At 42.4% G+C, this 25062-nt stretch overlaps 2 protein-coding genes across 3 annotated transcripts in view; one reads left to right on the forward strand and one right to left on the reverse strand.

Moving 5' to 3' along the window:
- LOC139446577 (uncharacterized) overlaps positions 1–25062 on the reverse strand; it is a 69792-nt gene that overhangs the window by 10547 nt on the left and 34183 nt on the right. The window contains exons 11-12 of the mRNA XM_071227870.1: positions 23354–23464; positions 8319–8423 (exon numbers count right to left, since the gene is read on the reverse strand). Of these exons, the coding sequence (XP_071083971.1) occupies positions 8319–8423; positions 23354–23464 (216 nt within the window). The remainder of the gene's footprint in view (positions 1–8318; positions 8424–23353; positions 23465–25062) is intronic.
- LOC139444756 (orexin receptor type 2-like) overlaps positions 8246–25062 on the forward strand; it is a 149320-nt gene continuing 132503 nt past the window's right edge. For both annotated transcript variants that reach the window (XM_071225696.1, XM_071225698.1), the window contains exon 1: positions 8246–8439. The gene's annotated coding sequence lies outside the window, so the exon portion shown is untranslated. The remainder of the gene's footprint in view (positions 8440–25062) is intronic.

Here is a 25062-nt window from a genome sequence, read left to right on the forward strand (position 1 = left end):
ATGTCAAGATGCACCAATGTCTGCCATCTTCCCGAGTCAAGGGAGTTTACTGACTATAAATGTCAAGCTTCCATCCATTCCGAACTAGGCTGGAATCTCGGCGTTTGGCTTGACTAACGAGTCTATGCGTAGTCAATAGTCCGTTTGCTGCAAATCGTATCGATGTAACAACAGGTATTGACAAATAAATAACTTTCATGCCATTTAAGACAAATTGTTGCTTTGGTATTTATATATATATGTGCATTTAATCGGAACGATTTTTCAGCAAACGGACTATAAGCAGAATCGCGAAACGAAATCGTCATCCGACTCGTCAACAGCATGGCGTCAACATTTATTTTCAAACTCTGATCATGTTTTTTTATCAAGGTACTCGCATGATTTGATGCACTTCGCGAAGTTATTACAATATATCGACTAGATCGTCTTGCCTGGGCGCGCTATCCGTGAAGATCCAGGGTAGAATAGGTCTTCAAAAACCCATGCTTGCCGTAAAAGGCGACTATGTTTGTCGTAAGAGGCGACTAACGGGATCGGGTGGTCAGACTCGTTGACTTGGTTGATGCATGCCATCGTATCCCAGTTGGCTGGATCGATGCTCCTGATGTCAATCACTGGATTGTCTGGTCCAGCCTCGATTATTTTACAGACCGCCGTCATATAGCGTGAATACTGCTGAGTGCGGCGTTAAACAACAACAAACAAGCAAACAAGACTGGTCGCGCCGCCATTTTGTTTGAAGCAAATGCAAGTGACATAAGGTGAAATCTGATTGGTCAATGAGAGGGACATAACTCGTAATATCCACTTGTGGCGCTACGATCGAGCCACGAAATTCCAACCCATTCGTCACCACTCGCCCCTTTCCGTAACCTGCAAGAAGACTCGTCCCCCTATCGATGAATGTTGTGTGCGAAAATACGACAAACCAATCAGAATGCGCGTATGATTTCAAGTTCTTCGTCAAAGAATCCCTCAGAAATAATTTTTGTTTTACATATGTCTTGCATCTAAAAATATACCCAAGACACAGTTAAATGTGTTAAATCATACTGTATAAATCTGCATGTCCCGATGTGATTTAAATTGCATCTGAAATATATATGATATATGGGGAAATAAATGTGAACCATTACGCAACGAGTTGACAATTGTTTTAGGTATGCCCATTTGCGCAAAGACGGAACCCGGTCGCAAAAATGGCCATGATAGGGGCACGAGTCGCTATTCGGCTTGTCCCGGAATAACACGAGTTGGTCACGAATGATTCCAACCTAGTTCGGCAAGGGTGGAAACTGGACGTTTAAGGTCAATATCTCCCTTGCCTCTGGAAGATGGACAGAACGGCTTGATGTTTGCAGGGGTTCCATTGATCGCATTCTTTTCCCTTATAGTCAATGGGAATGCAAGTATCTCTAGGTATATTTTGTTGCCCCAAATTTAATCCTGGCTAAATATACCAAAGGATACTTGAAGTGTGTATACATTAAGCGCCATCAGTGAGGGGGCATGCTTAATGTGTTTGCACGAGTATGATCGCCGCCGCAATAGCTTTTCTCAACTGCGAACTTACAACAAATGTTAGAGAGTGGTAGGTTTATCTCGAGTGAGTACGGTTTGATGTACTCCCTGATGGCCCAGTCGGCTCGAGGGATAAACCTACAACGAATCCTTCTTACCGCCATGTTTATCATTGATCACAATTCGAAAACAAATGGAGGTGCGAAGCGTTTGTACGTCGCCAACCTGTCAGACGACCATTTGTTAATGTTTAGGCTCTGTGCATCACGTAAATCTGAAGTCAGTGGTAATATGCATTGCGCGACCTCGTTCCGCTGTAAGGAGCTTTAATTGCACAGATGACAGAGATCGGACAGACATCTCTGTTGCCATGACAGCGGGTATATTTTGTTCAGTTCTATCGCCCTCCTAGCGGAGTTCATGGTCATTTTGACATATGATTGCATAACACTAAAGGTCAAGGTCACTCGTTGTGACCTGGGTGTACAAAATGATACCTTTAGTGTACAAGTATATAAAATGGGTTTTAACGATCTGCTTAAATCTGAGTGACCTCCGTAAAAGGTTAAGGTCACCAGAGGTCACATTGTGTAACATGACATTTGCACCCTAAAAAACGTCAAAAAGAAACAAGCATTGTTTCTTCAGGGAGATGAAGGAAAATGATCTCAATTAACATCTGCCATATGTTATAGTGTTGTCACATGTCAAGTTCATCATCAAGGTCATTGATTAACATGTGAAATGACTGAATGGTTTGATGACGTCATTCCTGAAACCCCACACGTGTAGATTCAGATATGACCTTTTGTGTGAGTGAGGTGGATTGTTGGTAAAGGTAATTTCTTTTGAAGAAGCGTTCAATACCCTTGTAAACATTTCAATCTGCATCTTTTTAATAGGAATCTGGACCGCCGTGGTCTACTGGTAGAGCGTCCGCCCAGTGAGCGAAAGGTTTGGGATTCGATCCCCGGTCGCGTCATACCAAAAGACGTTAAGCGATTATACTTGTTGTTACCATGCATTGCGCTCGGCATTAAGGGTCTAAATCAAGGACTGGTCGGCTCGGAGTCAGTATACTGTGTCTGAGTTGGGTATTCGTGTTAAACTGCGGCATGGTATCTCAGTGGGCTAGCACTATAAAATCGGTATTAGTCCGGACTAGTACAAGCAGCCACACACATGCATACACGTCGCTATATAAGTGCAATAATCTTGGACGCGACGTTAACCCCATTTCACCTCACCTAATAGCAATCTGACCAACCTGACGTGATCACTAGGGCTTGACTTTATAATAGTTTCCATTCAATAATGATGATCAATGAATGATACTAAATCATATGAACACATACATCATTAACATTCGTGACCAACTCGTGTTATTCCGGGACAAGCCAAATAGCGACTCGTGCCCCTCTCGTGGCCATTTTTGCGACCGGGTTCCGTCTTAGCGCAAACGGTCATACCTAAAACAATTGTCGACTCGTTGCTAATGATTCACATATATTTCTCCATATATTAAATATATTTCAGATGCATTTAAAGCACATCGGGACATACGGAATTACACAGTATGATTGCACACATTTTCACTGTGTCTTGGGTAAATTGTTAGATGCAAGACATATGTAAAATCAAAATGTTATTTCTGAAGGATTCTTTGACGGAGAACCTGAAATCATACGCGCGTTTTGATTGGTTTGTCGTATCGATAGGGGGACGAGTCTTCTTGCAGTTTACGGAAAGGGGCGGGTGGTGACGAATGACATCAGTACCTGTCAAACAACATGGTTGTGGTAGATGGAACGACCATTTATACACAGAGAAATAATACTTAACGGTATAATTCACAATTATTTAATTTATTTAATTCACACAATTTATGTGATGCTATTGAAACTTGAATACAGGCGAGGTCGATGTCACGTGACTTGCTGAAGCACATTGGTTCATTTCAATGTTTGTGGATTTATATATTACTTTGGAGGCATTGGGGAACGGCAGTCATCAAAAAAGTTCCGTTTTTGAATCAATGAAAACACTTTTCAAGTCTTATAACATTTCTCTGTTCGGACGACGAAAAACATCGATACCCCATATTTGCAAATGGCTATAGTCACGTGTTAACAGAAAGTAGATTAGATGTAGCAAAGTAAAGGAAACTATAAAGTTATGACATTTATATTCAGAGTTTCTGCTGATAATAAGATTGTTTCGGCTCCTTTTTTGGCAAAAATAAATGTCGATGTCTTCAGTACATCATATAGAGTGCAAATGAATGATATCGCCCATGATACCGGGTGTACACGCCACCTGCCCATATATTTGCGGGTTAGGGAAAATAGACGGATACTATTGTCAAATCAATAGCGTTGACGCTGACGGGATAGAATGTCGACATGCCGTCGCCTAGTTGCATCGAATGTACGCACGTGGAATATAATCAGCCATTCTCTAGAACCACCTTTTTCATATAAATGGCTTTCACAGTGTTAACTGAAACGTGAGAAGCGATACTCAGATAACCTATGAATAACAAGTCTCTTCCCTTTTGTTCTGTCGTCGTTGGTTAGGTCGTATTGGGAAATACATGCCCTGTGGCCTTTTGTGAAATGCCAGAGAAGTACAGGGGTACGCAAGCACGATTGTCTCCCTTGACCGGAAGTGAAGCTGGTCAATTACATTGCAATGTCTTATAATGAGGACATGAATTCAAAGTCGGATTCAATGTGAACTACATCGACATGTGAACCAGAGACTGAAATATGACATCGACATGTGAACCAGAGACTGAAATATATCGACACGTGAACCAGAGACTGAAATATGACATCGACATGTGAACCAGAGACTGAAATATGACATCGACATGTGAACCAGAGACTGCAATATATCGACATGTGAACCAGAGACTGAAATACGACATCGACATGTGAACCAGTAATTAAAATAAGACAGAGACATGTAAACCAAAGATTAAAATACTACATCGACACGTGAACCAGAGACTGAAATATGACATCGACATGTAAACCAGAGACTGAAATATGACATCGACATGTGAACCAGAGACTGAAAAATGACATCGACATGTAAACCAGAGATTAAAATATGACATCGACATGTGAACCAGAGACTGAAATATGACATCGAAATGTAAACCAAAGATTAAAATACTACATCGACACGTGAACCAGAGACTGAAATATGACATCGACATGTGAACCAGAGACTGAAATATGACATCGACATGTAAACCACAGATTAAAATACTACATCGACATGTGAACCAGAGACTAAAATATGACATCGACATGTAAACCAGAGACTGAAATATGACATCGACATGTGAACCAGAGACTGAAAAATGACATCGACATGTAAACCAGAGATTAAAATATGACATCGACATGTGAACCAGAGACTGAAATATGACATCGAAATGTAAACCAAAGATTAAAATACTACATCGACACGTGAACCAGAGACTGAAATATGACATCGACATGTGAACCAGAGACTGAAATATGACATCGACATGTAAACCACAGATTAAAATACTACATCGACATGTGAACCAGAGACTAAAATATGACATCGACATGTGAACCAGTAATTAAAATAAGACAGAGACATGTAAACCAAAGATTAAAATACTACATCGACACGTGAACCAGAGACTGAAATATGACATCGACATGTAAACCACAGATTAAAATACGACATCGACATCTAAACCAGTAATTAAAATAAGACATCGACATGTAAACCAGAAATTAAAATACTACATCGACATGTGAACCAGAAATTAAAATACAACATCGACATGTTAACCAGTAATTAAAATATGACATCGACATGTGAACCAGAGACTGAAATATATCGACACGTGAACCAGAGACTGAAATATGACATCGACACGTGAACCAGAGACTGAAATATGACATCGACATGTGAACCAGAGACTGCAATATATCGACATGTGAACCAGAGACTGAAATACGACATCGACATGTGAACCAGTAATTAAAATAAGACAGAGACATGTAAACCAAAGATTAAAATACTACATCGACACGTGAACCAGAGACTGAAATATGACATCGACATGTAAACCAGAGACTGAAATATGACATCGACATGTGAACCAGAGACTGAAAAATGACATCGACATGTAAACCAGAGATTAAAATATGACATCGACATGTGAACCAGAGACTGAAATATGACATCGAAATGTAAACCAAAGATTAAAATACTACATCGACACGTGAACCAGAGACTGAAATATGACATCGACATGTGAACCAGAGACTGAAATATGACATCGACATGTAAACCAAAGATTAAAATACTACATCGACACGTGAACCAGAGACTGAAATATGACATCGACATGTAAACCACAGATTAAAATACGACATCGACATCTAAACCAGTAATTAAAATAAGACATCGACATGTAAACCAGAGATTAAAATACTACATCGACATGTGAACCAGAAACTAAAATACAACATCGACATGTTAACCAGTAATTAAAATACGACATCGACATGTAAACCAGTAATTAAAATACGACATCGACATGTAAACCAGAGATTAAAATTCCACATCGACATGTAAACCAGAGATTAAAATACTACATCAACATGTAAACCAGAGATTAAAATACGACATCGACATGTAAACCAGAGACTGAAATACGACATGGGCATGTGAACCAGAGAATACCAGTGAAGATCCGGGGTAGAATAGGTCTTCAGCAACCCTTGCGTGCCATAAAAGGCGACTATTCTTGTCGTAAGAGGCGACTAACGGGATCGGGGGTAAGGCTCGTTGGCTTGGTTGCTGTTGCAATCACTGGATTGTCTGTTTTAGACTCGATTATGTACAGGCCCCGTCTTATAGCTGGGAAATTGCCGAGTACGCCATTAAACAACAAACAAACAAACATATTGAAATACAACATCGATATGTCAGCCAGTCATTGAAATACAACATCGATATGTCAACCAGTCATTGAAATACAACATCGACATGTAAACCAGAGATTGGAATTAAGGCATCGATCAGTGCTACAGCTGGACACGAGGTCATAAGTTCAGCAAGGTCCAAGCTCGGAAATCATTCATGTGATGGGCGCTTTACAGTACAAATAAAGGACTCGTTGGGATCCCATGGCAACACAGGGACGTAATGTGTCACGCTTGGAGTGAGTGAGTGAGTTGGGTTTAACGCCGCCTTTTACAGTATTACAGTTATATCACGGCGTGTCAGCTTAATGTTGGAGGAAAGGCCGAAGTGATGCAGGTCTCAGACGTTTACCACTTCGGTGAAACCCACGAGCACGGGTATGGTGCTGAAAAACCTAGAAACGTAATCGGGGCGAACCGGGATTCGAACCCAGAATCATAGGTTTCTGGCATGCCCAAGGGATGCTTGGAAGTGCCGCTCAACCAGATCAGTGGGTACATTGTGTGACAAGGTTGTGATGTCATGTACAGGTTGGGGACCTTTACTCATGCTATCAACCACTGTTTGTTTCTAGTTCAGAAATCTTATGGACATTGTCAATACGTTGGTCTTAAGTACAGCTATTTGGTGACCCGATCAATGCTTCTGCTTTGTCTGGTGTTTGACGGTGTTTCAGAACAGTAAACCACGTTGTTTCAGAATCAATCACGATGTTTCAGACTAGTCAGTCACGATGTTTCAGACTAGTCAGTCACGATGTTTCAGAACAGTCAATCACGATATTTCAGAACAGTCAATCACGGTGTTTCGGAACAGTCAGTCACAATGTTTCAGACTAGTCAATCACGGTGTTTCAGACTAGTCAATCACGATGTTTCAGGACAGTTAATCACGATGTTTCAGGACAGTCAATCACGATGTTTCAGACTAGTCAGTCACGATGTTTCAGACTAGTCAGTCACGATGTTTCAGACTAGTCAGTCACGATGTTTCAGAACAGTCAATCACGATGTTTCAGAACAGTCAATCACGATGTTTCAGACTAGTCAATCACAATGTTTCAGAACAGTCAATCACTGTGTTTCAGAACAGTCAATCACGTTGTTTCAGACTAGCCGATGATTATATTTAATCCCCACGCAGACAGCACTCGAAACTAACCGTCACCCTCACTTTCATCCCCACACTTCAAGACGTCAATACGATGATAGGAAATCTATCCACACAAACGCCTAACGGTAACACCAACCTCCCAGAGGAGGAACCTGTGCTCCTTGTCATCTCCGATCTCCTTCCCCAAGCATCGTTGTCAGGCTCACATCGATTCCATTAAGCCTCCTACAAATGCCTCAAGAAAATAATACCCCAAATCATCACCCGTTTATCACATTGTCAGCTACTTCGTGTCACTTCTGACAATATCACTTTTGAGCCCTGATAACCCGAAGATGCACCAGGGAAGCACCCTCCTCTCTTCCCCATCCCCGTTATCAGTGTCCATATTCTCCGAAAGCAAACCACTCACTATTCTGATAATGACCACTATTACGAAATTACCCGCTTCTCGCAATTCCGGTCAATTTGCATGGACAGCTTTGATTGGCCAGAGCTACAGGACAGAGTGGCTGAAAAGCAACGCAAGCCTAATTGGTTCTACCATCTGCCATCCTTTACCGAGAATTAACAGCGTGTTGATTTTGTCGATGGATAAACCAGCCAGTGAATTTAGAGAGATCGATGACTCTGGATGTGTAGGGCGCGGAGCTTCAGGTGTGCTGCCAGAGCATATAGTTACTGAGAGGATAATCTCTTACTGTCAGGGGACCCAAATCTCCGACCCATAGTGAACGCAGGTGCTCGCTCGGTGCCAGGTTTCGGGAATTTCTCGACGCTGTACTGATTTGGAGCTGGTCCACCACCTGTAACAAAGTGAAGGTAAGTTAGGAACTTCATCGATGTATCTACGCATGTAATAGATTTGTTTTGTAATGTACCCGATGGTAGTTTAGAATGAGTTAGGCCTCATTTGAAAATGTGACGAGAGACACTGTGATGTTTGAATGAAATGCTGTACCGAAGTACCAAACCGTTAGCCGACCGGTCTTGGTGTATGTATATAAGTATTTAAGAAGTTTAATACTGCCAGTTTTCATTGATTCTTAGGAAGTATTACTCAAAGTTTAAAAAAATAAAAATGTGTATTTTATTTTAAAGAGTAATTCAACATATGAGCTTTGTACAGCTTCACTTCCCCGATACTTGAAACATATTGTACAGTTAACTACGGTTATAACGAACTCAAAGGGACCACTAATTTTAGTTCGTTATAACCGAAGTTCGTTATAAGCGTGTTCGTTATAAACGTAGTTTACTGTATTGACAAACGTGATATATAAGTGAGCACACAAAAGCTTACTCCTGTATGGTTTGTTGAAAATTCATCACTAAAACTTTATCGAATAAGACCACAAAAGTAGTCATTTCCAGATAAATAAAAAACAAGAATCGGTCAGTTTCCATCTACTGGTAGAATATAATGTTCTAAACCCTCAATGTTAACTTTTGATTTTATTTAACAAACTTTAACCGGATACGCGTGGAATTTTGCAATATGAAAATAATAACTTTATCCCAAGAATACAGAATACACGGATGGTCGGCAGAATTAGTGATTAAAAACAAACACTCCCCTTTGAAAGAAATTGACATGATAAGCGTTCGGTGCATTACGTTCTTAAGCGCCACTCAACATCCATGTAACCACTTGGATGAAGACACGACCCCACTCATGTGTTCCGCATCAACCCCCTCGCTGTTGTAATCACCACTAAAGATAGAAAATTAAATCTGTTCCGACGGCGGAAACAATTTAAGTCAATTCCAACGGTTGTAAAAGACCACAAAAATATCAAAGACGTGGACTCGAAGCAGGAGAGGCATACGTTATGCCGTGAACACAATCATCGTCCTGGAAAGAACAAGCACGATTGCCGTAAAAAGTGAAACTGGAACTGAAAATGGTAACGTGTGGTTGATGCGAAACAGGAGCGCCGCTCCCTGTCGTACACAACAGCCCTGGATGCGCCATGGGATCGTGTTTAATCTGTGGGCCTTAATTACGACGGTAGTTTGTTAACATAAACATAAACAGCCACGCTCCTCTTCATCAGTATGTGTTATCACCGATGCTTTTTATCACTCTAATTAGAGAAGCATGCAGGTCATTAAGTCACGATGCGCATCTTATGACGTACGCTCCATTAACCGATGAAAGTATCATAAGCCATCATCACCTTGTTATTTATAAGGGAACTAAATGGCAATAGAATAATGATCAAACTGTTTGATGCTTTCTTAAGCACATTCCGAGCAACTTGTTTTACCTTGTAAAACATAGATTGTTCATGATTATGACATGATTATCACTATCATGTTGCTGGCAAGAGTTCAGTCCCAATTTTTGTCTTTGTATTGAGACATTCAATTTACGTTCCTTTTTCATAAAACGTTTATTGACACGGTTTATGAAGCTTTGGCAATTTATTATGATGAACATGATTATAAAAACACCGTCAAAGTCGATTACAAAAATTATACGCTTTTGTAAGAAGATACTTATTACCTGTGACAGGAAGGCTGTTGAAGGTGTGTCTAACTCATCGTAGCTATGAAACGGTTTTGTGTTTCAAATATCTACATGTCTAAAAGTCCAGGCTTAAAGTCATGTATGCATTAATAAATAGCTTAAGTGAAACTAAATATGATATGTGACGGGCTTGGGGCAATCAAGTCTAGAAGTGGTATTTTGATTACGAATAATTAAGTAGTAGTGTCCTATCCATCCCCGATCGATGAAGATCCGGGGTAGAATAGGTCTTCAGCAACCCATGCTTGCCGTAAAAGGCGACTATGCTTGTCGTAAGAGGCGACTAACGGGATCGGGTGGTCAGGCTCGCGGACTTGGTTGATGCATGTCACCGTCTCCCAATTGCGTGTCACGATGCTCATGATGTCAATCACTGAATTGTCTGGTTCAGACTCGATTATTTACAGATTGCCGTCTTATAGCTGAAATATGTGCGTCGTTAAACGACAAACAGACAGACATACAATCTATCCATCACCGGGGTGATGTTCAGATTGATTTTGATAAGCAAGTTTTAAAACAACAACAACAACAGACCAACAACAACAACAACAACAGACCAAAGTCCCTAATCCCACCGGTCTACAGCTAACAAACACTGTTAAACGACCTTCTGCTGGGTAGACGAAATGTTACTCAGTTCGCTCGTCGCGCCTTAAAGTCGGGTTCAAATCTCACAGGCTACAAGTCTACTTCAGATTTCTTGATGCGGCACGGCTGGCCCAGTCGTCTGAGCCGCAGCGATTCGCTGTGCAGAGTTGCGTCCCTTGGGCACGCCAGAAACCTGTAAATGCGGGTTCGAATCCCGGTTCGAATCCCGGTTCGCCCCGATTATGTTTCTAGGTTTGTCAGCACCATACCCGTGCTCGTGGGCTTCACCGATGTGATAAACGTCTGAGACCTGCATCACTTCAGGCTTTACGTAAGCTGGCACGCCGTGATACTGGAATACTGTTAAAAGCGGCGTTAAACCCAACTCACTCACTCTGATTTCTTGACGTTATATGGCTTCAGTGCAGCTTGGAACATTTCAAAACCTTACTCACCCGTGCGATTACTTAAGGGTGCAAAAAATGAAAATAAAAATAATCAGAACATATTACACTCGCAATTAACCTTTCAGTGCCCATAAACATGTATGATCTGATTAACAACGAAACCCGTTAATCCAGACAGTACCCTTCACGGTGTAAATATACAGATTAACACATCTCCGGATAATCGAATCATGGGCATTTTGCATAATGTACCCATACTGACAGATATTCGTCCCGGAGGAGATTCCGACTAAGTCCGGTTCCCTGTACCTCGAAAACAGCACATGTTGTAGTGGGTGAGTTTGATTTAACTGCGCTTTGTAAGGTATTCCAGTTATATCACAGCGTGTCAGCTGCAGGATGCTAGTCATTGACATTTACCACTTTGGTGAAATCCTCAAGCATGGGTATGGTACTGACAAACCTAGGAACATGATAATGGCGAATCTGGCATTCGAACCCATGGTCATAGGGTTCTGGCACGTCTAAGGGACGTAACTGCGCAGCAGATCGCGGCGCCTTAAACAACTAGCCTACCCTTCTTGTCCATTCAAATCTATAAATTATTGCATGGTGATTTAAACACATGCAAAAAAGATAAGTTTTATTGCTTAGACGAATAATATCAAACTAAATGCAATTAATAACATATTTCAGGAATAGTAATTCAAAACCAGTCGAAAGATTTAAGATTATTTTTCAAACTCCGAAGGCTTATGAGAAGCGTTTGTTCATTGGCTGGAATATGGGTAACCAATTACCTAGAATATCACGTGATCTGTTTTCTAGCCTGATTAATGTTTAACTGTCTTCCCAGCGTAGAGTGACCTGTTGACACGGCAACACTGAGCAACCAGCTGTGGCCGGCTGATCGCAACAATCGCTACACCGCCATCTGGCGGTGTGAAGAAGCGCAGACAGCCAAACATCATGTTTTGACATCACAAATAAACAAAAGTCATTTTATTATACAGATCACATTCATTATGTCTGTGGCATATACAGTATACTACGGTTATAACGAACTCAAAAGGGCTGCTAATTTTAGTTCGTTATAGCCGAAATTCGTTATAAGCATATTTTCAGCACATATACAGCAAATGGCCGGGACATAAAAAAACCCAATTCGTTATATTCCTCAGTTCGTTATAAGCGTGTTCGTCTTAAACGTAGTTTACTGTACATGGACCGCCTCAGTCATAGAGCTGGAATATATATAGCGGCCTGGGTCGTTGCTCATTATATCAATCACTGTTTTTTCTGGGGTAGTCTCGATCAACCAAAAAAAAAATCATAACCTAAGATTATGCCATCGTGATTAAATAATGTCGTCATCAAACACATCTCATACAGAAACATGATCAGGTTATGGTACTTTCTTGAAAACAAGTGTAACTTGATTAGCGACCGGCTCCGTGGTCGAGTGGGCACAGCGTCTGCCCTTAGAGCAGAAGGCTGGTGGTGATTCGATCTCCTGGCCGCGTTTTACAAAAAGACGTGAAAAATGGTACTTGTTGTTATCCTGCCTGGCGCTCGGAACTAAGGGGATATAAGACTGGTCGGTATGGCGGGTGGTCGGGTAGCCTAGTGGTTAAAGCGTTCGCTCGTCACGCCCAAGACCCGGGTTTCAATCCCGACATGGGTACAGTGTGTGAAGCCCATTTCTGATGTCCCCCGCCGTGATATTGCTGGAATATTGCTAAAAGCGGCGTAAAACCACACTCACTAATTCAGAATGGTATGGCACAACAAAACCGCTATCAGTTTGGACATGCACGCACGTGTCGCTATTTACGTTCATTAATCTTGAACGCGACTTATAAACCATCTTCAAGGTTCATTATGCAGGTTTAAAACGATTTTCTGACACAATACATGTTATCTCACCTTACATTAAAATACTAGCTTCTGATTGATTAAGGAGTGGTCATATATATTTCATGTAGCCCGCTGAGAAATCAATCGGAACACACCTTAGATAATGTGCTTATCTGTATACGTTTCGTTGAGCTGAAATGAAGCGATGTTTATCTGAATGCATTCGGTAAAGGGAAGTAACTCGGTTCGTTGTCTGAAGCTGTCAAAATGGCTGAATCAAAGCGTTTTACTCAGTGAAGAGGGGGGACAATCATTTTACGGTACTGAAACCTATTTTAACCCGTTTCACGGGATTATGGTGTCGTGATGGAGAGTGAGTGGATGGATGGGTAGTGGAAGGATGGGTAATGGATGAATGGATAGATGGTGAGTGAGTGTGGTTTTACGCCGCTTTTAGCAATATTTGAGCAATATCACGGCGGGGGACACCAGAAATGGGCTTTACACATTGTACCCATATCGGGATTCGAACCTGGGTCTTCGGCACCATGAGCGAACGCTTTGACCACTAGGCTACCCCACCGCCCCGTTATGTGAAGGAGGCTGGACGATAGACAATGAATCGATGTTGTGTGATGTTTGTTTTTTTGTTGTTTAACGCCGCACTCAGCAGTATTCCATCTATAAGACGGCGGTCTGTATATAATCGAGTATGGGCCAGACAATTCAGTGATTGACACCATGAGCATCGATCCACGCAATTGAGATACGATGACATGCATCAACCAAGTCAGCGAGCCTGACCACCCGATCCCGTTAGTCTCTTACGACAAGCATAGTCACCTTTTACGGCAAGCATGGGTTGCTGAAGACCTATTCTACCCCGGATCTTCACGGGGATTGTTGTGTGATGGAGGGTAATGGACGGATGCATGTGAGAAGAAGGATTATTTCTGAGCAATAACTGTTACCTCATAAAACATGTTCCATAACAAATACAACAACAGGTGGTCAGATCGATATCTCCAGAATGTTTTCGTTTTGCTCGAGCGGCAACAGACAAAACATGTTACATCACATTACACATCGTTATCTCACCATCGCGTCCAACAAGCCCGTGCAGCATCACGTGATATTGATGTAGCGGACAGACGCTGTCCAGGATTTTTTCCCTTATCAGAACGTACGGCGAAGTGAGATGTGGGTGGGTGGGTGGATGGGTGGATGGATGGGTGGGTAGGTAGATGGATTGGTGGTGGATGGATGGATTGTGGCGGGTGGATTGGTGGGTGGACGGATAGATGGATGGGTGGATGGATGTATGGGTGGGTTGCTGGATGGATGGATGGATGTATGGGTAGGTGGGTGGACGGTGGTTGGATGGGTTGGTATCCATTATGTATTGCGGTGGAGATTCACCAGAGGGAGCCGATTAGGAGCTTGTCTCGATTATCTACCGTCGTGGTAAAGCTGTAGTATTGATAACTGCGGCGTTAAACAACATTCATTCTGATCCACTTGCGTGAATCGATGCTCAACCAATGGTTTACCTGCTCCAAGTCCGATCAAAACGTGACTGTTTATTATACTGTAGTAGGGTGGTGGTGGTGGAATGGGGTTTAACGTCGCGTCCAAGATTATTGCACTTATATAGCAACGTGCATGCACGTGTGTGTGTGTGTTTGTGTGGCTGCTTGTACTAGTCCCGACAGATGCCGATTTATAGTGCTAGCCCACTGAGATACCATGCCGCAGTTTAACATGAATACCCCACTCAGACACAGTATACTGACTCCGAGACGACCAGTCCTTGTTTTAGCCCCTTAATGCCGCGCGCCAGACAGGATAACAACAAGTACCATCTTTTAACGTCTTTTGGTATGACGCGGCCGGGGATCGAACCCCGGACCTTCCGCTCTCCGGGTGGACGCTCTACCTCTAGACCACGGAGGCGGTCTACTGTAGTAGGGGGAGGGGGTCTGTTATGTTGTAACGTTGATGGTATCCAAGGGCCTAGATGAGTGTGATTCTTTCGAGTGAATGGGACACGGGTGTCCCAGTCTTCGTGCAATTCGCGATGCGGAGTTGTGTCCCTTAGGCACGCGAAGGATTGTAATCCTGGTTCCCCCCAATTATGTTTCTTGGTTTGTCAGCACCACACTCGTGCTCGTGGGTTTCACCGAAGTGGTAAACGACCTGCATCACTTCGGGCTTTCCTCCCACATTAGCTGACACGCCGTGATATAACTGGAATACTGTTAACAGCAGCGTTAAACCCAACCACTCACTCACTCACTTTGACGTGAGAGGTGTCCTCACGTCTATCTTTCCAAGTTGCACTGCCGTTCGGTAACTCGATCATTTGGGTATTACAGACATGGAGACCCGTGAAGACTCCGGGGTAGAATAGGTCTTCAGCAACCCATGCTTGCCGTAAAAGGGGGCTATGCTTGTCGTAAAAGGCGACTAACGGGATCGGGTGGTCAAGCTGGCTGACTTGGTTGATGCATGTCATCGATCCCAATTGCGTGGATCGATGCTCATGATATTAATCACTGGATTGTCTGGTCGAGACTCGATTATTTTACAGACCGCCGTCATATAGTTGGAATATTGCTGAGTGCGGCGTTAAACAACAAACCAACCAACCAACAGACATGGAACAAAGCACTTTATGTATAGTAATCAATTGCACTCCTACTCCAAATGCAACGAACAACTGCCCTATTTCATGTTAATGTCAATTACGAACAACGGTGTGTTGATTATTCAATACAGGATGAAAGAATTGCGAAGGGCGTGTTGGTTACAGCATACACGACCGTTTGTTGTGACAAGGCTAAAGAAACTGAGATGACCTTCTGGGGAAATGGTCTTCAAAGGAGTTGTCATCGGCAGGATATGAGCATCAGTGTCTCTGATGGCATGTTTCACGTCAACTACATGTTAGAAAGTCAGGCATGATTGAGATAACACGCTTTTGATTCTTGTTACATAGGCTTTCCGTTACTATGTATGAGGGGACGGGGTGGGGGGGGGGGGGGGGGGGGGGGGGGGGGGGGCACGGGTGGCGGCACGGAAGGCCCAGTCGTCTAAGGCGCCGTGATTCGCTGTGCAGAGTTGCGTCCCTTGGGCATACCAGAAACCTATGATTGTGGGTTCCAATCCCGGTTCGCCCCGATTATGTTTCTAGGTTTGTCAGCACCATACCCGTGCTCGTAGGTTTCACCGAAGTGGTAAACGTCTGAGACCTGCATCGCTTCGGGCTTTTCTCCCACATTAAGCTGACACGCCGTGATATAACTGGAATGGTTACTGATACAAATGTGAGTGAGTATGGTTTTACGCCGCTATTAGCAATATCCCAGGAGTATAACGGCGAGGGACACCAGAAATGGGCTTCACGAAGTGTACCTATGTGGGGAATCGCTTTGCAGAGTTGTTCCCCTTGGGTACGCCCAAAACCTATCATCCCATGATTGTGAGTTCGCCCCGATTATGATTCTAGGTTTGCTCGAGGGTTTCATCAAAGTGGTAAATGTCTGAGACCTGCATCACTTCGGGCTTTCCTCCCACAAGAAGCTGGCATGCCGTGATTAACTGGAATACTGTTAAAAGCGACGTTAAACCCAAAACTCACTCACTCACTCTCTAACACATACTATAACAGGTTTTACTCGCAAAGCCGCGGGTTATTTACAGGTTGCCATGACATTTACCTAGACTATTGCCCAGTTATGAGCTGCAGTTATCGCCCCTGTTCACTACCAATACATAACGGTAAATATTTACCATGTTCCTCAATTATCTTTTATATGGCAGTCTTTTATTAACACCTTCGTGCTCTCAAAAAGCTATAATGTGTACATTCTGCTCGATACTTAACAAGCGGTTGACATTTACCACAACTTCGTTACAAGTAATGCTTCTTTGGGGCCTAACATTTTAAAGAACCAGCCCCATTGGAGTCTGTTTAACTTCATCATTTTTCGATGCTACGCTTATTGAAGAACAAGAAATGTGTTTCCAGATAGATATTCTCTGTATGAAAATCGATCAACGGTTAACCAGCCCCGACCGAGCATATTCAAAACACATCTCCGCATTAGGCGAAACTTAGGTTCCGACAGTTCTCGACAATGAAGTTTCCGATGAAGGTAATTGGTAAAGCGTGTAGCTGATGTTGCGAAGCCGGCGTTCCTCAGAGGATGTTGTTCCCCACGTTGTCGTGAGCAACACACATGTAACCCTTGACTTATTATTCATGCACGAGCACAAGTTATAACGATTGGAAGATGGGCCCGGAACATGAGGAAGATAATGTGTACATTAAAACCCACCGCACATATTACTGTGCCCATTACTGGAGATTGCTGACAGATTTGGCTAATTCTTGACGTTTCCAAGACGCTGAGATTACGGAAGTTATTGAAAAGTCTTCATTACACCATGTTCGTGGCAGTGCCTGAAGACGTAATAGACCTACTTTTTTACCGTTTCTGTCTGAAGTCCAATCTGTTGTTATTTTATGGTCATACACAAAAAGACAATGTCTGGTACCCACAGAGTTCCTTTCGTCATAGACTGAGTATACGTACTTAATAATAGACCGCCTCCGTGGTCTAGTGGTAGAGCGTCCGCCCGGAGAGCGGAAGGTCCGGGGTTCAATGCCCGCCCCCGTCATACCAAAAGACATTAAAAGATGGTACTTAATGTTACCCTGCTTGGCGCTCGGCATTAAGGGGCTAAAACAAGGACTGGTCGGCTCGGAGTCAGTATACTGTGTCTGAGTGGGATATTCATGTTAAACTGCGGCATGGTATCTCAGTAGGCTAGCACTATAAATCGGTGTCAGTCCGGACTAGTACAAGCAGCCACACACACACACACACACACACACACACACACACACACACACACACACACACACACACAAACACACACACACACAAAAACATAAACACGTGCATGCACGTCGCTATAGAAGTGCAATAATCTTGGACGCGACGTAAACCCCATTTCACCTCACCTCGCCTATTTTATAATATCTATCTACAAACTAAAAAGTGAAATCTAAATGCTTAATTGACAACAATGCTTAATTTCTGAGAGCTGGGGCAATCTAGGTATGAGCTGGATTCACTTTTAATGTATTCTCTTGGGTCTGGGAGACCATTACTATTGGGGCTATGGTCTAATATGGGAACTCCGCTTGTACCGAACTATTGGAATGTACTGTAGTTTCCGGAGACTTCGAGTTCGTTCGAGCGATCTTTTGTATGACAGCCGCCTCTATCCGTGGCAAAATAGCATATATATATATTAAAACAAACACAATTCATTGCAGCAAGTTACAGATGCATGACAGGTACACTTATAGCTATAGTTCAAAATAAACACCCCAGCTATCCCGCATTAGGCGCGACAATTTCGACGTTTGTGGAGCTTAACGTGTCCTAATGTGTCAAACATGACGCGATCGGGGAAAGTATATTTTGAATATAAGTGTATCTACTGCTGTACGCACATAAGTGCAAGATCTTGAACACAACGTTAAATCCCGTTTCACATCAACCACATTCAATTAAAAACTGAAAATAAATAAAAAGTTATATATTATTAATTATTAATCATTATTATTAAGGACTGCACTGGGTCAGCATGAGTTTGTTAGATATATCAACGACAAATCGAAATGGTGCCATTAACTAAACAACTGGAACGGAGTTGATATAGTTGTGTGTGCATTGTAGGGGCAAGTCGTAAGCGTCCATTACCATTAAATACAAGAGTTGACACATTAGCAATGAGAAATATGAACGTGCTGATTGTTTAGGATTGATGGTATAATTTAGTCAGAGCTTTCACATTGTTATTTCCTCATATCCTCCGTATAACTGATTGCACAAAACAATTACTGGAAAGGTTGAATAAACATAAGCAAATATTTGACAAGCGGAAGTACAAATGAGAGAAAACGTCGCATTATTAATTTAACATCATCCGACGCGCTGGCAGCTATATCGGCCTACTGGGCGCTTTCATGTTGTATTTTCAGAGATATAATTATTATTGACATCTTTTTGAGTGCGCGGATGAAAATGACGTCATGCTCCGCTTGCGTTTCCGGTCTAGACCGCAGAATGGTTGATGATAAACTGTCTTGAGCTTAATGTCATCTTTCAAACTGTGCAGCGATCTGAGGGAATATGATGATGATAATATTGACACAGAGCAAATGTAATGCATTGACAATTTGATTGGCGTTAAGTGGGTGCAACTCTACAATAATGCATTGGTTCATATTCGTAATATTTATTCTCATCGAACAGACGCTTACGCTATATGATTCATTTAACATAGCACAAAAGCTTTTAGATAGTGACATATTTAACGTCAATCGATACATTGATATAAAATATCGATCACGGATACTGGTACCATGCAAGAATTGATTGTTGGATAGAATCTCTTTTCGTTTTTGTTTTAATGTTCCGCTTTTTGTTTCAACCGACTGCGAAAATGGCTGAGAATTCTCAAGCGTGATCAGGCGGAGTTCTTGTACTTTAGCAACTCTGGATAATCAATAATTTTGATCTAAGAATCATTCCAGAATTATATCCACTTTAAAGGTGTCAATTTCCCTGTGTTTGGTATCTTCAAGTATACATCTAAAGAATTCTTCAGTACTGAACATGGAAATGTCTCTTTTACCTCTCGCTCACAACTGATCTGAATCAGTTATCAAACAAAGGTATAATTCAGCACACCCAAATTATTTTTAACATACCTGCTTACGAAACACTCAATTATGGTTTATGTGTGTTTTATTGACGCGATGATCGATCAGAGCGCCGATTATACCCCACAAATACATCAAGGTCTAGTAAAGATGGAGGAAAAGTACAGACTTTACTTAAACCACATGTCCGATGCCCTATAAAGATGGTTCCCATAGCAACAAGAGAAGTCATGCAGTACAATGGACGATGTCAACAATTCCTGTTATTGACGTAATGAGGCCCTGGTAGATATTGTGAAGAAAATGTCAACACAACATTGGTAATAACCGTCTATTATCTTTTGATTTTAAATTTTTGGTGTGATGGTATCACATTCAAAGGAAATAATAATTGGTATTTTTTTATCGTGCTCTTAATCGTGGACGTATGATAACCCGTATGTCATGCAACGTGGGATAACCCTGTATGTCATGCAACGTGTGATAACCCCGTATGTCATGCACCGTATGATAACCCGAATGTCATGTACATGTGCGTGTGATAACCCGAATGTCATGTACGTGTGATAACCCGAATGACTTCTACATGTGATAACCCAAATGTCATGTATGTATAATAACCCGTCTGTCATGTACATATGATAATCCGAATGTCATGTATGTATGATAACCCGAATGTAATCTACGTATGATAACCCGAATGCCATGTACGTAAGATAACCCGAATGTCATGTACGTATGATAACCCGAATGTCAGGTACGTATAATAACCCGTATGCCATGCACCGTATGATAACCCGTCTGTCATGCACCGTATGATAACCCGTCTGCCATGCACCGTATGATAACCCGTCTGTCATGCACCGTATGATAACCCGAATGGCATGAACGTGTGATAACCCGAATGTTTTGTACGTATGATAACCCGAATATCATGTACGTATGATAACCCGAATGTCTTGTACGTATGATAACCCGTATGCCATGCTGCGTATGATAATCCGTATGTCATGCACCGTATGAGAACCCGTATTGTATGCACTGTAAAAAAAACCATATAAAAAAAACACGGTGTGATAACCCCTTATGTGATGTACGTATGATAAGCCGTCTATCATGCACCGGATAACCGCATTTCATGTACGTATTACCCGCATGACAAGCACCGTATGATAACCCACATGTCAAGCACTGTATGATAACCCACATGTCAAGCACCGTATGATAACCCCGTATGATATACATCGTATGATTACCCACATGTCAAGCACCGTATGGTAACCCGTATATCATGCACCGTATGATAACCCGCATGTCATGTACGTCTGATAACCCGCATGTCATGTACGTCTGATAACCCGCATGTCATGTACGTGTGATAACTCGCATGTCAAGCACCGTGTGATAACCCTTATGTCATGTGCGTATGATAACCCGTATGTCCTGTTCGTATGATAACCTGTATAGTAGGTTTTAAAAATAAGATCGATATCTGTGAGTCCGGCCGGACCATATATAACCAACTTGAGTGGTGAGAGTTGGTCCTGGAGGACTATTCGTCACTTGGACGAGCTCTCATTTGCATCCTACCTATACTCCGCCTATCAAACAGCGATAATGAAGTTTATGCATCATCGTATTCCATATCACCTTATCTACCCGCGCCTGGTTGACTTATTGAACTATTTATCAAACTATACACTTACAGTGTACAACTTCTTATCAAAACAAGCACACACTAAAACATCAATAGCGCAACACGGGGTCATTAGGTATATTATTAATATGACCCCGACCCAGGCGCTCCTGAATCCACGTGGGTGGACGGTAATGAAGACTGACAGCGTTATATGACGAACATGCTTTCAATACATTGATACTATGATTGTGGGAGACAACTGGGGCAGGGGTAATCAATGGATCCGTTAGTTCACTGGGTGAGGCGAGCTGGGCAGTTCCGCCCCAACTGTGTTAACGGCGCTGGGAACGCTAGAAACTTTGAGCAGGCCGACCCAGTTATGTCGAAAGTCTAAGGGAGGGCCGTCACGTGGTGTTTCTCCAGAGTTTGTGACCTCATCATGTTGGTAAATTTGGATACTTAGACATAAAACAGGTTGAATTCGTTTAGGGCTTCGGGGCAATAAGTGCAGGTTTATGTCGCGCTGGCTCTTTTCTGCGTAAGAGAACCGTAGACTAATGCGTCAGTACCGAGTTCGGGTCTGTCGTTGACGTAATTTTATTTGGATGCGTAGACGTTAAACAGTTTGAGATTATTTAGAGTGAGTGAGTGAGTGAGTTGGGTTTAACACCGCTTTTAACAGTATTCCAGTTATATCGCGGCGTGTCAGCTTAATGTGGGAGGAAGGCTCGAGGTGATGCAGGTCTCAGATGTTTACCACTTCGGTGAAACCCACGAGCGCGGGTATGGTGCTGACAAACCTATTAACATAATCGGGACGAACCGGGATTCGAACCCGCAATCATAGGTTTCTGGTGTACACAGAGACGCAACTCTGCACAGCGAATCACGGCGCCTTAGACGACTGGGCCATCCGTGCCCCCGAGATAATTTAGAACCAGGGGAATATGCAGCGTTTTATTACAATAACTTTTGTCTACGCTGTTTTGTTTATCAATATTCTAGGTACATGACAGTTGCCTGCAATAGCATGAACCTTGAATATACAAACCAGTGATTGATATTGTGAGCACGGGGTAAGACGACCAAGAGACCGCGCCTGACTCTCGATTCATTTATCGCCCCTTACAACAAGCATGTATGTTTCTGAGGACCTATTCTGGACCGGAATTCCCACGTGTGCTTTGTCTACGAACCCTAGTCTTTTGGATCAGTGCGGAATGGGTATGTTGTTTAATTAGAACAGTTTGGGTTATCATAAATATGCTTTGCACTTCGAACTCATAAAAAGCGTGTAGACATGATGTGTGAATGTGTGGGCGTCTCCTAATGTGCTTTCAGTCTCTCTTACATAAACCAGAGCCTATACTCGTCCCCTTGTTAGCTCTGAAATTGTTTGTTCGTTTGTTTGTAATTTAACGCAACACTCTGCAATATTCAAGCTATATGAAGGTGGTCTGTAAATAATTGAGTCTGGACCAGACAAGCCATTGATCGATGTCATGAGCATCGATTCACGCAATTGGGATACGATGACATGCATCAACCAAGTCAGCGATCCTGACCCCCCGATCCCGTTAGTCGTCTCTTATGAAAAGCATAGTCGCCTTTCACGGCAAGCATGGGTTGCAGAAGACCTATTCTAACCCGAATCTTCACGGGTGAGCTCTGAAATTAAGAGAGGTAAGGGGGAACATTGTGGTTAAAGCGTTCGCTTGTCATGCACATTGCGCGAAGCCCATTTTTCAGTTACGGCTACAAAATCATATTATTTTTATTTATGCGCCTGAATATTTTTTAAAGAAAAACACCTTGCATCAAGCTATTTTTTTGTGGCAGTCACTTTCATACTTTTCAACAGTCTGAAGAAAAACTACATTTTTCAAGATTTTTCAGGGATAACAAAAAGCAAGAAAAGTACAAACGCAACACCAGACATTCATGGTAAGCCACTTAATGTTTTTTACCTTTGAGGCGATGAGGTCGTCGTGACCCCATCGAAAAAGCAGGATCGTCGTTGTTTTGGATGTCCTTTCTCACGTTGTACTTGCCAGGCCCGGGGCTCACCGTCGGGTATGCTGCAAAAGAGGAATATGACAATTACAGGAACGTGGTAATTATGTGTTATTGATTCCGGCATCATTTTGGGCATCTTCCCGGGTCATCAATATATGGACGCGACGGCCAACGCTTTCTTGGGAGAACAGCCATAAGCCACAATATTCTTGGATGGAATAATATGAATGGTATACCGTTGTCATACTATCTGCAAGGGGCGGTGGGGGAGCCTTGTGGTCAAAGCGTTCACGCCTAAGGTCCGGGTTCGATTCCCCACATGGGTAAAATGTGTGAAACCCTTTTCTGGCGTCCACCGCCGTGATATTGATGGAACATTGCGGCGTGAAACTATACTCAGTCACTAACTACAATGATGTATGACCTATTTGTGGTTAGAGACAGGATACCTGAATGGTCACTGCTTCAATAAATACTTTTTTCTGTGTGAGTGAGTGAGTGAGTATTGTTTTACGCCGCTTTTAGCAATATTCCAGCAATATCACGGCGGGGGACACCAGAAACGGTCAGCACACATTGTACCCATGTGGTGAATCGAACCTTGAGTCTTCGGCGTGACGAGCAAACACTTTAACCACTAGGCTACCCTACCGCCTCCTCGCCCCCTCTAAAATGAGGAGCCAATAATTCTTTTAGGACATTCGGCCTCTCTAGCAATCCATGGCTATAAACCTGAGGCAAGACAATTTTACAAATTGTACAAATTGTCCTGTATTTACTGGAACAAAGTACTTTGTAAGGTTCGGTCCCAAACGAAAAAGGGATTTAGGGGCATCTTGGGTAGTATACTCCCCAGGAAGCTGAGAATGGAATTTGAGAGCGGATCTAGAAAGGTGTGTGAGGGTGTTTGGGGGGAAGAAACAAAATACCACGGTGGAATGACGGGCATTGCAGTGGCGCGTTTGCTAATTTGTTTTATTTTTGACAACTCGTCGAATCATCGTATGTTTGAACTTATCACTGATACATATTTCTAAAGTAAATCAAGAACATCGCCCGCCCCATTTGCCCATTTTGTTTATCCTGTCATTAAGACCACGATAATCTGATGTTGTAAACTCTACAATTTAAGTGAGCTACGGAACCTTACAGGCAGACCACACACAGACGCCACTTATCGTTACCTGTTCCACGAACCATATTATGACAAGGGGATATTAAATGCTAAACAGAACTTGATATTTGTTAGACACAAAAAGCATTGTGACTCAAGTTCTTAAATACTTAAAAAAATAAATAGATTGAAGTACCCCCTCCCTAAGGAGCATGTCTTGGCAATTATTTAGCATTGCCGTTTCCTAACTGCAGTGGAATCTAAACGCACCGTTTGACTCTTTCTCCACAGCATTTATGCTTATTTTCGCTGACAATTTTTTAAGTCTGTATCTCTCTAATTTATGTTTTCGGTTATTACAGATTACGAGTTGAGCCCACAACATGTTGCACTATTGAATTATGTGACATCTGAACAACGCTGATAAAACGGGAACCGATCCCATCTCAACATGGCTGTCGTGTTCCCGCGATACCAGGCGAGATTTACTCACTGCTATGCTACCCAATCCATATTACGATACGGGGTACTTGAAGTGTGTTTGGG

Source organism: Haliotis cracherodii, unplaced genomic scaffold, assembly GCF_022045235.1.
Source record: "Haliotis cracherodii isolate W230 unplaced genomic scaffold, xgHalCrac1.p SCAF_6, whole genome shotgun sequence".
Classification (NCBI taxonomy): Eukaryota; Metazoa; Mollusca; class Gastropoda; order Lepetellida; family Haliotidae; genus Haliotis; species Haliotis cracherodii.